Source organism: Oryzias melastigma, unplaced genomic scaffold, assembly GCF_002922805.2.
Source record: "Oryzias melastigma strain HK-1 unplaced genomic scaffold, ASM292280v2 sc00254, whole genome shotgun sequence".
NCBI classification, from domain to species: domain Eukaryota; kingdom Metazoa; phylum Chordata; class Actinopteri; order Beloniformes; family Adrianichthyidae; genus Oryzias; species Oryzias melastigma.
In genome coordinates, this window is record NW_023416892.1 from 194,402 (window position 1) to 205,590 (window position 11,189).

General features: G+C 45.2%; 1 protein-coding gene across 5 annotated transcripts in view; it reads right to left on the bottom strand.

Annotated features, from left to right (window-relative positions):
- Positions 1 to 230: 230 nt before the first annotated feature.
- The window catches only part of asxl2 (ASXL transcriptional regulator 2), a 31,857-nt gene continuing 20,898 nt past the window's right edge, over positions 231 to 11,189 (bottom strand). For all 5 annotated transcript variants that reach the window (XM_024265575.2, XM_024265574.2, XM_024265573.2 and 2 more), the window contains 7 exons: positions 7,388 to 7,502; positions 7,102 to 7,161; positions 6,555 to 6,715; positions 6,361 to 6,457; positions 6,178 to 6,283; positions 4,776 to 5,322; positions 231 to 3,804 (listed from right to left, as the gene is read on the bottom strand). In XM_024265575.2, the coding sequence (XP_024121343.1) occupies positions 2,281 to 3,804; positions 4,776 to 5,322; positions 6,178 to 6,283; positions 6,361 to 6,457; positions 6,555 to 6,715; positions 7,102 to 7,161; positions 7,388 to 7,502 (2,610 nt within the window). In that variant the 3' untranslated portion in view covers positions 231 to 2,280. The remainder of the gene's footprint in view (positions 3,805 to 4,775; positions 5,323 to 6,177; positions 6,284 to 6,360; positions 6,458 to 6,554; positions 6,716 to 7,101; positions 7,162 to 7,387; positions 7,503 to 11,189) is intronic.

The window sequence follows — 11,189 nt, forward strand, 5'->3', positions numbered from 1 at the left end:
TGTTTATAGGGTTTGGTAAAATGCAGTTGCTTACGAGTGCAGAAGACAATATTACATTCAGACATGAACAGAGACTCATGGGACATTTAAAACACGGCAAACCCTGATTCTGCAATAAATGTAGCGGCGGGTCGCCTCAGTGAGGGGGGCCGCCGAACCCCCATCAAAGATTTCAGCTGCCATGGAGTCCGGCTCTGCACCGGAGAACCACATTCACCCGAGTAAAAACCTACATGAAACGAGGAGCCGGGTCTGCAAACGGCTTTGGAGATCTCCGGTTCACGCCGATTTATTCTAGAGAAAAAAAACGGTTTCCATGAAGTGTAGAAAACCAGAGAAACACAAGAAAAGAGAACCCGCAATCACATGATCTGTCAATCATACACAGGTATGTGTGCTGCTGCAGAAAAATACAGTAAATACCCTGCTATCAAGTTCCAACAAGGAGTATAGTCAATATTTTAATAAAATATATTAATTAAAATATATTACTTTGATTAACTGGTTTGAGAATTAAAAAATGTTTTTAGTTTTAAGTAACTTTGGCCTTTTACCATTTAGAAAGCTGCAATCTTCTGTCAAAATATATTTGCTTTAAAGAAAACAATCTTTACATCACTTTACATATCATTTAAAATCACGGTGGAAGTGCTCTAGAACAACATTTTCAGAGGGTTGCTGGCTTAGTTTCCTACAAATTAGTTTCATCACAGCTGATTTATGGTTCAGTGTCGAACAGGGGGGCGGGGCTTCATCTGCAATGGTTATTCTTTGTCAGATCTCTTCATCATCAGGTCTTTCAGATGACGACAATAACACATGTCAACAAAGACGTTTAAGAACCGAACTCCAACAACGTTAGCGTGCTAATGGTGTTAGCATGCTAACGTTCAATCTGAAGGTTTCCGTTAGAAAAGCAACTTTATATGTAAATAACTTCATATTCAGTCCAAACGGAAGAAGCTACTCTGACGAAAATGGTTTCAAGAAGAAAACACATCCAGATGAGACCAGACACCGCCAACCGTCTGGGATGAAATCTGGATTACGTGGCTGAAGGTTGTCATTCATCCAGTTGACTGTAACTCTCTCCACCTGCATGAATGACAGCCTTCATCCACATAATCCAGATTTCATCTCTGAAAGATATCACGGTTTGTTTTACAAATAAACGTCTGTATTGCAGCAACCTCAGCAGCAGAATTATGACCGTTGGCATCATAATTGTAGGACTGCACGGGGGTGGGGGGTGGGTTGAAAGAAAGGGGGCGGGTTTAACCACAATATATTTTTAGTTCGAACCAAGCAGTTTCTACCAAACAGCCCAACACCCCCACACAAGTAAGAGGCTGCTGCATGGCTAGCATTCAGATGTAGCATGCTAGTAGCATTAGTATGCTGCCCTCTGGTGTCTAGGCCACATCACTACAGAACAACAGAAGAACCGAACCAGCTCGACAAAGAACCACAAATCCAAAACCCATAAGAGACGGTGGCAGAAGATCAGTCCCTGAGGGTCCAGCTTTAGAACTGCAGAACCGCATTGCAGGAAGAACCTGGAGACCTTCAGCCGCAGTTCTGTCCCAACAGGACGAGAGTCCAGAGGTCTGAGTGCAATAGTGCGTCCTGAACCAGGGGTTCAGTGACAGTGATTGTCTCACAATAAAAATCTTGTTTTAATTAAAAAAAGTGTCAAATGTGATCAAAGTTGATTATCATCTCTGCGTTTTACTCTCGTTAGAAACTTCTGTCTTAAAACACAAAGAAAATACATCTGAGTGCAAACAGCTACGCCCAAAGGGAGGCCGGGGGCAGTCCCAGACAATTGATGGGGCGGTCCCAAACCCTTGGGTGCAGTCCCAGAACCTCGGGGGCGGTCCGAGGCCCTTGATGGGGCAGTCCCAAACCCTCGGGCGGTCCCAAACCCTTGATGGGGCGGTCCCAAACCGCCGGGTGCGGTCCCAAACCCTCAGGGGTGGTCCCAGACCCTCGGGGGCGGTCCCAGACCCCCAGGAACAATCCCAGACCCCCAGGGATAATCCCAGACCCCCAGGAACAGTCCCAGAACCTTGGGGGCAGTCCCAGGCCCTTGATGGGGGAGTCCCAAACCCTCGGGGCGGTTCCAGACACTTGATGGGGCGGTCCCAAACCGTCGGGTGCGGTCCCAAACCCTCAGGGGTGGTCCCAGACCCTCGGGGGCGGTCCCAGACCCCCAGGGACAATCCCAGACCCCCAGGAACAGTCCCAGAACCTAGGGGGTGGTCCCAGCCGGTGTGAATGTCATCGTATCACCAGGCAGGACACGCAGAGGCGGGAGGGGCCGATGCAGTCGTGGTGGCAGAAGGCCCCACACCCCCGGCACACAATCATGGCCTTCAACCGGCAGTAGCAACGGGACGGGACCTCCTCCACGGCCCCACCCTCGCTGAAGGCTGGTTGGGGCTCGGCCTGGGAGGCGGCGGGTATGGTGGTGACGGTGACGGAGAAGGACATGACACTGCCGTGCATGGCCCCCACCCCAGGCTCTGCTGGGGGGGGGCTGCCTGCAGAGATGTGGGGGACGGACATACTGATGGCACCCCGGTAACACGACAGCGAGTCCTCGAGGCTTCTGTGGATCTGGCGGGTGTGGTCTGTGGGGGGGGGGCAGGGTTCCCAGCCTCCAGAGCGTCTGTGCAGCTGGACGTTCTTGTCTTTGGTGGTGTCGCCCACCCCCACACCCACCTCCCCTGCTCCAGGCTCAGTCTTTAGACTGGAGGGGGGCAGGAGACGCTCCTCTTCATCAGGCGGCAGTTCTGGGACCCCCTCCTGCTCCGTTTTCACCAGAACCGTCCCCCCTACATCGTCCTCATGGTCTTTCCTTTCCCTTTTCAGACACTCAGGCTTGTTTGGGGGGGGCAAGTGCAGCAGCCTCCTGCACTCACCGCGGCGACCGTATGTGGACACATTCAGCAGGTAGTGTCCAGTCATGGCGGGCCGGGGAACCCGCTTACGGCCCAGGAAGCCACAGGTGACCTTCGACAGCTCTTGGGGGTCTTCTGACAGTGACAGCTGCAACAGCTTGTGCTGCGGGGGGGCCGGCTGCACTTTTCTCTGCATCAGAGTCTGCAGGATCTGCTCCTGAGTCTCTTTGTTGGGGAGCTCGCGGTGGATTCTGGAGCCTGCCCCGGGTGTTGCCTGCTTCTCCATCCTGAGCTCTGCAGTGGGCGGTGCCTTGGTACTGGGGGGCATGTTTGTGGTCCGTGTGTCCCCTCTGGACACCGGTTTGGGAAGGATCTGCTCTAAGGGAACGTCTTTGCCCTGCAGCAGCTGAGTCACCAGAGGGTTGTTGGCAGGGATGCAGGAGCTGCTCCGGACACACGGTCGATGTCCCGGGACCTCCTTCCCAGCATCTGAGGAGGAGGCCTGCACCTCCTCTGAGGCTTTTCCAACTTCTCCTGGAGGACAGACTCCATGATTATGGGCGGGCCGGCTCAGCTGCGGGGTCTGAAGCTGGTCTGGGCTGAGGAGGGCCATGGAGTTCAGAGGTCTTGAAGAGGGTGAGCTGGAAAACCGTCCCGTTGCCGGAAGCCTGGATGGCTCCTGGGGGGAGGAGGGGGTGGAGTAAGGCTGCTGACTGCTGCTCCCGCCCAGCCCAGGGCCTGGCCCGACTGCCTTTGACAACCCGGCCGCCGCTCGCTGCGCTCGTGCAAGCTGAGCTTTGGCTTTGATGTCAGCCAGTGTCCGCGCTCCAGTCCTGGCCAGGCTGCTGAAGGGGGGGCTCCCTTGACCGATCTGTCGGGGAAGAATCCGGGAGACCGGAATCTGTAACACACGAAATAGACAGGAAATTACTTCGGATGCACAAGAGATCGTAAAGTCACAAGTGTTCTGTTGTCTATTAGTCCATTAAAGATGGATTTACATGTGAATACAAAGACGCTCTAGTAGAGAGGTCACCAACCTTTTTTAAACTGAGGGCTACTTCATGGTACCGAGTCATACGAAGGGCTTCCATTTTGAAATAACATTTTGCGTAGTTATAGTTAGTTCTACATTATTAATAATTGTAATGATACTCTATGTGCTTTATTTCTCACTGTAATTATCAACAATGACAACAAGCTAGGAAGCAAATATCAATATTCAGCACTTTAATAATATCAATAATTGTTACACTTTCGGATGATTACTTACATTTCATGGTAAAAATGTCCCATTTTCACCATGTTGTAGCATGTTTTTCATTTATGTAAAGAAAAATCAACTTACACATTTTTAAATAAATCTTGTCACATTTTGAACAAATGACCAAATCTGCAGCATTTTTAACAAAGTTAATGATCTTTGAACTGGAGGTCACCTAAACTTATCTAAAGTTCATGAACCAACATATTTTTAGTACGTTTCAATTTTTAAATCTATATAAATTCAAGCGTAATTAAAAAATTGCAATAGAATAAAATTTTATTTTAGATGCAGCTCAAGACTTGAGGGCACCTTGTGGGGTCCTTGAGGGCTACCTGGCACCTGCTGGCTCCACGTTGGTGACCCCTGCTCTGATTTTCTGATGGACGCTCTGCTGCATTTCTGACGCTTTACGTATGTTAAGAAATGCTGATCATGTGACCAAACTGAATTAAAATCCATCCTGCATGAAATAGTCTTTCATGCTATTTAGTTAAAAAAGAACCGATATCTGCATAGATGTTTCCTGGTGTTTCTTCATGTTCATGTGTTCACGTTTATGTGAAAGTGGAGAGGCTGCCTGCAGACACTCCTCAAGGAGCTCCTACCTTCAGAGGAGGAACCCTCTGGTTGGTTGGAGAGGGTGTGGAGGGGGTGGAGGATGCTGAAGGAGATGCAGAGGAGGCTGAAGACACAGAGGAGAAGCGGGACCGTTTTTCTGCTCTCAGCCCATTGTCAGCCTCACTGGCGGACCTCCTCTTCAGGGCTGGGGAGGGACTCCTGGGTTGGGGGGTAAACTCCAGGCTGTGAGCTGCAGGTGTCTCCTCAGACACCAGCAGATCTTCTTTGATGTCTGAGCCTGTCTTCAGAGTGGACTCAGTTTCATTTGATTCCTCTTTATGCTCTGGTTTAGGAAGCTTGGGAGGTGAGCTTAGTTCCTCTGATTTCCAAAGATCAACTGAGTCTACGTGTCCAGATCCAGACAGCGGAGCTGCATTTTTTGGCTCCTCTGTATGATGAGAGCACCGGGTCTTCATCAGCTTAGATTTGGCCTTCAGAGGGTTGGAGTTTTCCTCCTGCTTAGCACCAGCCTTGAACTTGTAATCCAGAGCAGGCTGAGTCAGCGCTTTGGATTCCTGGAAGCTCAACCCCAATCTGCACACAAGAGTTTGAAAGACATTAGTCTGAAGTGACCTGCTCTAGGGCTGGCCGATATGACGATATAAAACCGTCTTACGATCTTCAAACCTGACGATCTGTCATTTTTGAGAGATCGTTTTATCACGATCTTCTACGAAAAGCTGCAAGAGCGAGAAGGCAAAAGCTTGTTGACTGCTGTGACTTTAAATCCGAGCAAAATTAAAACTCACGGATATTTAGAAGCTGTTCATTTGACACCAATGCATTACCTGTAGCAGTAGAAGGCGCAATTCTTGCACTATTTACAGATTAATCTTAATAGATAATAAATATTTAATTTGAATAAATATAAATATTTGTTAAAAATGTGTTTACTTCTTTCAACTAAAATAATTTAATTCAATTTTTTCAATTTGAATTTATTTTAAAGAAATCGTGATAAAATCGAAATCGTGAACTAAAATTGAAAAAAATCGTGACCTTCTATTTTTTCCATATCGCTCAGCTCTAACCTGCTCCAACCGGCTCTGTGAAGATGACGCGACAGGAATGGAAATGGACTGAAAAATCTCTTCTGCTTTCAGCAGCATCTTCATGGATTAGGATCTAAAAACATCTGTCCTTCATGCAAACAGCTGGACCTCTGACCCCCGCTGACAATATGTCTAGATTTAACTACGCCCACCTCAACAGCTCATAGTGAGAAGTCCAGCCATAGGTCCACCTACCTACCAATCAAAGGAACATGTCCCTAATAATAAAAACGCTTGACAGCCGATTTAGAAAACAACCAACATCCAGACCAATTCAGGACCGACGCTGAACCTGAAACGGATCTTCTATGGACCAGACATAACAAGAAAAACCTACTTTTCTCCATAAAAGTTTTCAAAGAAGGCTTCTTTCCAGAGCTCCACCTTCTTCTCCTTTTCAGTTTCCTGGCGTAGGCGGAGCTGCAGCTCAGGGGTGAACTCCCCTGAAACAGAAGGAAGCTGCGTTCACCAGGAGATGCAGCTGTACGCCGACACCCCATGAATGTTCTCATGGACTGACCTTCTCCCAGCCTCTCCTTCCACGCCTGTGCCGCCGAGGCAAAGAACTCGTTGTTGAGAGCTGAGCTTGTGATCTTCAGGAGGCCATCCAGGCAAGCCTGAGGAGAAACAGTACGAGCATGACCATTGTTGCCCCCCAGGAGCAGCAAGACTCTGCTCAGATCTACAGAAATGCAGCAAAGTCTGAAGGTGAACCTGTCGGTCGACTGCGGGCAACAGCCGGAGCAGCTTCTGCTGGCAGTCGTGAGGCAGGACAGAGAGGGTGTGCTTGTTAATGATGGCTCTCAGGTTGGTGTTGACCAGGATGGAGTCTGGTGTCTCCACGTCGATCTTACACCTGCTCCGTTTAATCGGCCCTGCAGCAAGACAGAGGAAGGGATTTGTGAAGGACCACAGAAAACGTGACGAGGTCATAGGACCACAGAAGAAGACATGACGAGGTCATAGGACCACAGAAGAAGACGTGACGAGGTCATAGGACCACAGAATAAGACGTGACGAGGTCATAGGACCACAGAAGAAGACGTGACGAGGTCATAGGACCACAGAATAAGACGTGACGAGGTCATAGGACCACAGAATAAGACGTGACGAGGTCTTAGGACCACAGAAGAAGACATGACGAGGTCATAGGACCACAGAAGAAGACGTTTCCACACATCACCAACACGGCCAGGACTCACAAACACAAACATTGTTTGCTTCTAATGATGATGCTTCTAACGTTGTGTTCCAGAAATACCTGCACTGAGTCGAGTTGACCTCTGGGAAGTTTTCCTGGGAACGGCGGCATGGCACAAATCTGCAGAGGAGGGACAGAGACGCTGAAAGACGCATCAGCTTTGGATCTCCAAAGCTTCATCTGTGATGAAGAACAAGCTTCAGACAGGGAAACATTGACGGCTGAGTGTTTTCTTGGAAAGGAAATGTGTTCAACTCCAGCAGCAGTCCCCTTGGATGTTAATCCCCCCCCATCCAAGTTTCGGCACCCCCTGTGACATCATGTGTTGAGGGGTGTAGGAGCCCACCAGACTTTGCTGAGATGTTCTCTGCCATGTCCTTAATGGTCTTCAAGAGGAGTCTGGGGCTGGATCCCGCCGGCCCCCCCACCTGTCTGCACTGGTGTCTCTGCTGCTTCAAGGCCTGGACAAGAACAGAAACCAGGATAAGATCACGGCCAGAAACTTCACATAATTACTAGAACACAAGAATAGACTTGTGAAAGAGATTAAACTTTCCTAACCAGGAACACCAACCATAGACCGTCAGAACAACCGACAACGTGACGTCGGAGGTCAACCAGAGAAAATGCATTTCCTCCTGTTCTCACGAAATCAGGCCAAAGCAGTCATCGTGGCTACCTGATATTTTGGAACCAGACGACAGCGATTGGTCCGAGCTGGTCTGAGTCACATTTTTAGAGGATCTTGTTTGAGATCAAGCAGGCGGATGCAGCGGTGCGCACATCCCCTACATTAAGGGGCATGTTGGGTAGTTTTTGCTCTGATGTCACATGTAAATCATCATCAAAATAATCCAAAAGAAGGAGCAGGTCTAAGGCACCTACCCAAACGAGAGCAGCTGGTTATCTAGTTACTGCACTGGCTGCAAGCCGCATTGATGACAACAAAACAATCCAGAGATGCGTAAAGCTAAACCTAAATACTATTCAAAGGTTCTGTCTGAGGCAGAGGGAAATGAAAAGGCTACCTGGAAGCAGCAAGCTGCATAACTTTATTAATCCCAATACTACAACTGACCTCAAATATTAGCTCACATCCGCAGGGAGGGTGATCTCTGAACCTGACCAAGTTGCCTCAGTGTTCAATGATTTTTTCCTAGCATCTGTTAATAATTAATTTCACAGTTTTCAGAGGTAAAGTCAGATCCAAATGCCATGACAACAGTAACTGATGATTTATTTGATATTAAGGAGGTTGACACTGCCACAGTTCTAGGTAGTATAAATCATTTGAAAAGCTCATATGACTAGGATATTTACAACATAGATACTGTCTTTCTGAAAAAGAACAGTGGCTAAACCTCTTACAGACATCATAAATGTCTCCATCAGAACGGGTCAATTACCGGAGGACTAGAAAAAAGCCCATTTTTAAATCTGGGGACACAAAAAAATCTCCAACTATAGACCAATCAGTCTTTTACCCATTATGTCTAAGGTTTTAGAGAAAATATTCTCCAAACAGCTTTTAAATGATCTGGAAGATAAAAATCTCCTACATCCTCTTCAATTTGGCTTCAGGCTATACCATTCAACTGAAACAGCTACATGCTTGCTACTGGAGCAGGTTAAACAACAACTTGATAGAGGAAATGTTGTATGTCTGGTATTCCTCGATGTAAAAAAGGCATTTGACACAGTGAATCATAGCATCCTCACCTCATCATCTTGGTTTCAGTCTTATTTACAAAATCATGAACAATGTGTTGCTATTAGCAATTGTAGATCAAGCTTTCATAAAATCCAAACTGGAATTCCACAAGGAACTATCCTTGGTCCAATACTTTTCTTTTACATCAATAACCTTCCGGATGGATGTGTGTTGTGACATTGATGTACAGATGTACGCTGATGACACCGTTGTACATGTATCTGGTAAAGACAGCTCTACAGTCAGTGAAAAGCTAAACAGTAGCCTAAAAAACATATCCACCTGGTTGGAGGATTCTTGTTTGACTCTAAAAAAAAAAAAAAAAAAACTAAATTTATGTTCTTCTCCATAAAAAAGTCCAAGACCAACTCTTCACATATTTTTGTAAATGGAAATCAGATTGACCAAGTTCCAGAAAAAAATAGATTGGAACAATCTTGGATTCTAATTTCAACTTTAAAAGCCATATCAGCAAAACATGTAAAATCATCAAGCTAAACATGAACTGTTTCAACCTAATAAGAAAATGCCTGACTTTTGTGTGTTCTAAATTCAATGATCTATTCTAATCTGTTTTATCGAGCTAGTCTTGTCACAAACTCCTCAAACTGCACTTAAACCAATGGAGAGTGTATAAATGAGAACTGAAAATGTGAAATCAGAAGCATTGCACACATGTCTAATCAGGTTAAACTCGTGTGTTTTTTATCCCTCTGATGTGTCTCCATGTTTTAAACAGTGTTAAGTCATTGCCACTTTCTTAAATTAACTATTCATTATTGTTAAATTGTATTGCTCGTTTATCTTGTGTTAAAAGCCCATCTAGGGGATAAGTGCTGCAAATTAGCTTCTGCAGTAAGCAATGTGTTATAGGCATGGGGCTTCTGCTTTGCTGTACGTCTATGTTTTAATATCTGTCCCTATTCAAATAAAATAAACCAATTCATTCATTCATTGTGGGAAACAATGTCCAGACAGTTCTTGTAGTTAGACGTGATGCTGATCAGAAATTACTGGAAATCTGTGTAATTAGTAACTTTCTGCATATAATGAATCACTAATGTAAAAACAAGACTTCTGTTTATATGAATGGTTGTAGTCACGGAAATCAATGCCTCTGAGATGACTTCATCATTAAAATTATTTTACTTGTAACATTTAAATATTTTATTTTTTCTCCGGATTATTATTTTGGTTTTAATACTAAACATCAGACATGCAGTGGATTGTTGCCTAGGTGGCGATCTGATTCATGAATCAAACTCAATGATTCTCGAATTGAACCACAATTCTAACTTTTTAATATGTTTCTGTATGTCTTTTTGCCTGATCTATGAAAGTTGAAATTATCTGTATGAAATCACCGGCATTTATACCTTTATTTATAACAGATCAGAATCACCAAAACTGATAAAAACACAAACATTTCAAAAGAAAGAAATGGTGTTTGTCATTTTATACTTTTTTCGTCAACCTTCTGGTTAAGTTCAGCAGTAACATAAACAACAAAAAAACAGAAACATCACAGTCGTTTTAGATCATTTAACTACAAAATCTGAAAATGTTCTCCACAGTTTTTCTGTCTTCAAAGTTCTTCAACATTTTATATTTTAATCATTTCATATTAGTGCAGAGCCCATATGAAAACGTCGTTCTTTTCCAGTGCAGAATCAGCTGATTCATATTGATTACATCCTTCAACTGTGCAGACCAGCATATCAGCATGGAGCTGAGTTTCTATAATTCAGAATCTGCTGGAATGATGTTAATTACATCAACTGTTGAAGAGTTAGCATAACTAAAAGAATGTAGACACTGAAGCTAAAGCTCTGGTGTTAAGGCCGATTCATTTTTTTCAGAAGATATGTCAGTGAGGAGAACTCCAGTCTCAGTTTTTCCAATGGAAAAAAACTCTCACTAGGCTTATTTTGAAAACCAGAAGCTTCACCAACACGAAAACTTGTTTACTCCCGGTGATAGTTGGGCCGTTCTTTTGGCTTTGTTTTAGCTCATAAACTTAAAATCCAACATTATTCTGCATTTCATCGCAAAAACACATTGTCTCAAGATAATATTTGACTACTCTCTACAATGTTTATAAAGAAGGCGAATCAGCGATCTTGGACATCGCAAATATTCATACTCAAATTTTCGGAAGCAGATCGCGAGTATCCGAGTACCTGGATACTCGTTACAGCCATTGACTGTAAACATACTGGACTTCTGGAGCCATGAGGTCCCCATTGGAAATGCATTACCTCCTCTCCTCACTAAAGTAGGCCGCCGCTTTCACCGTCACTTCCTGAACGGCTATCGCCATATTGCAAATGTCTGCAACCCATCTTCATTGATTGGTCTGAGTCTCTGTGAGTCATAGCTGAGTCATGAATCTACAGGAAGTACTGTCACCAATCTGGAGTGAGTTTATTGTGAGTCT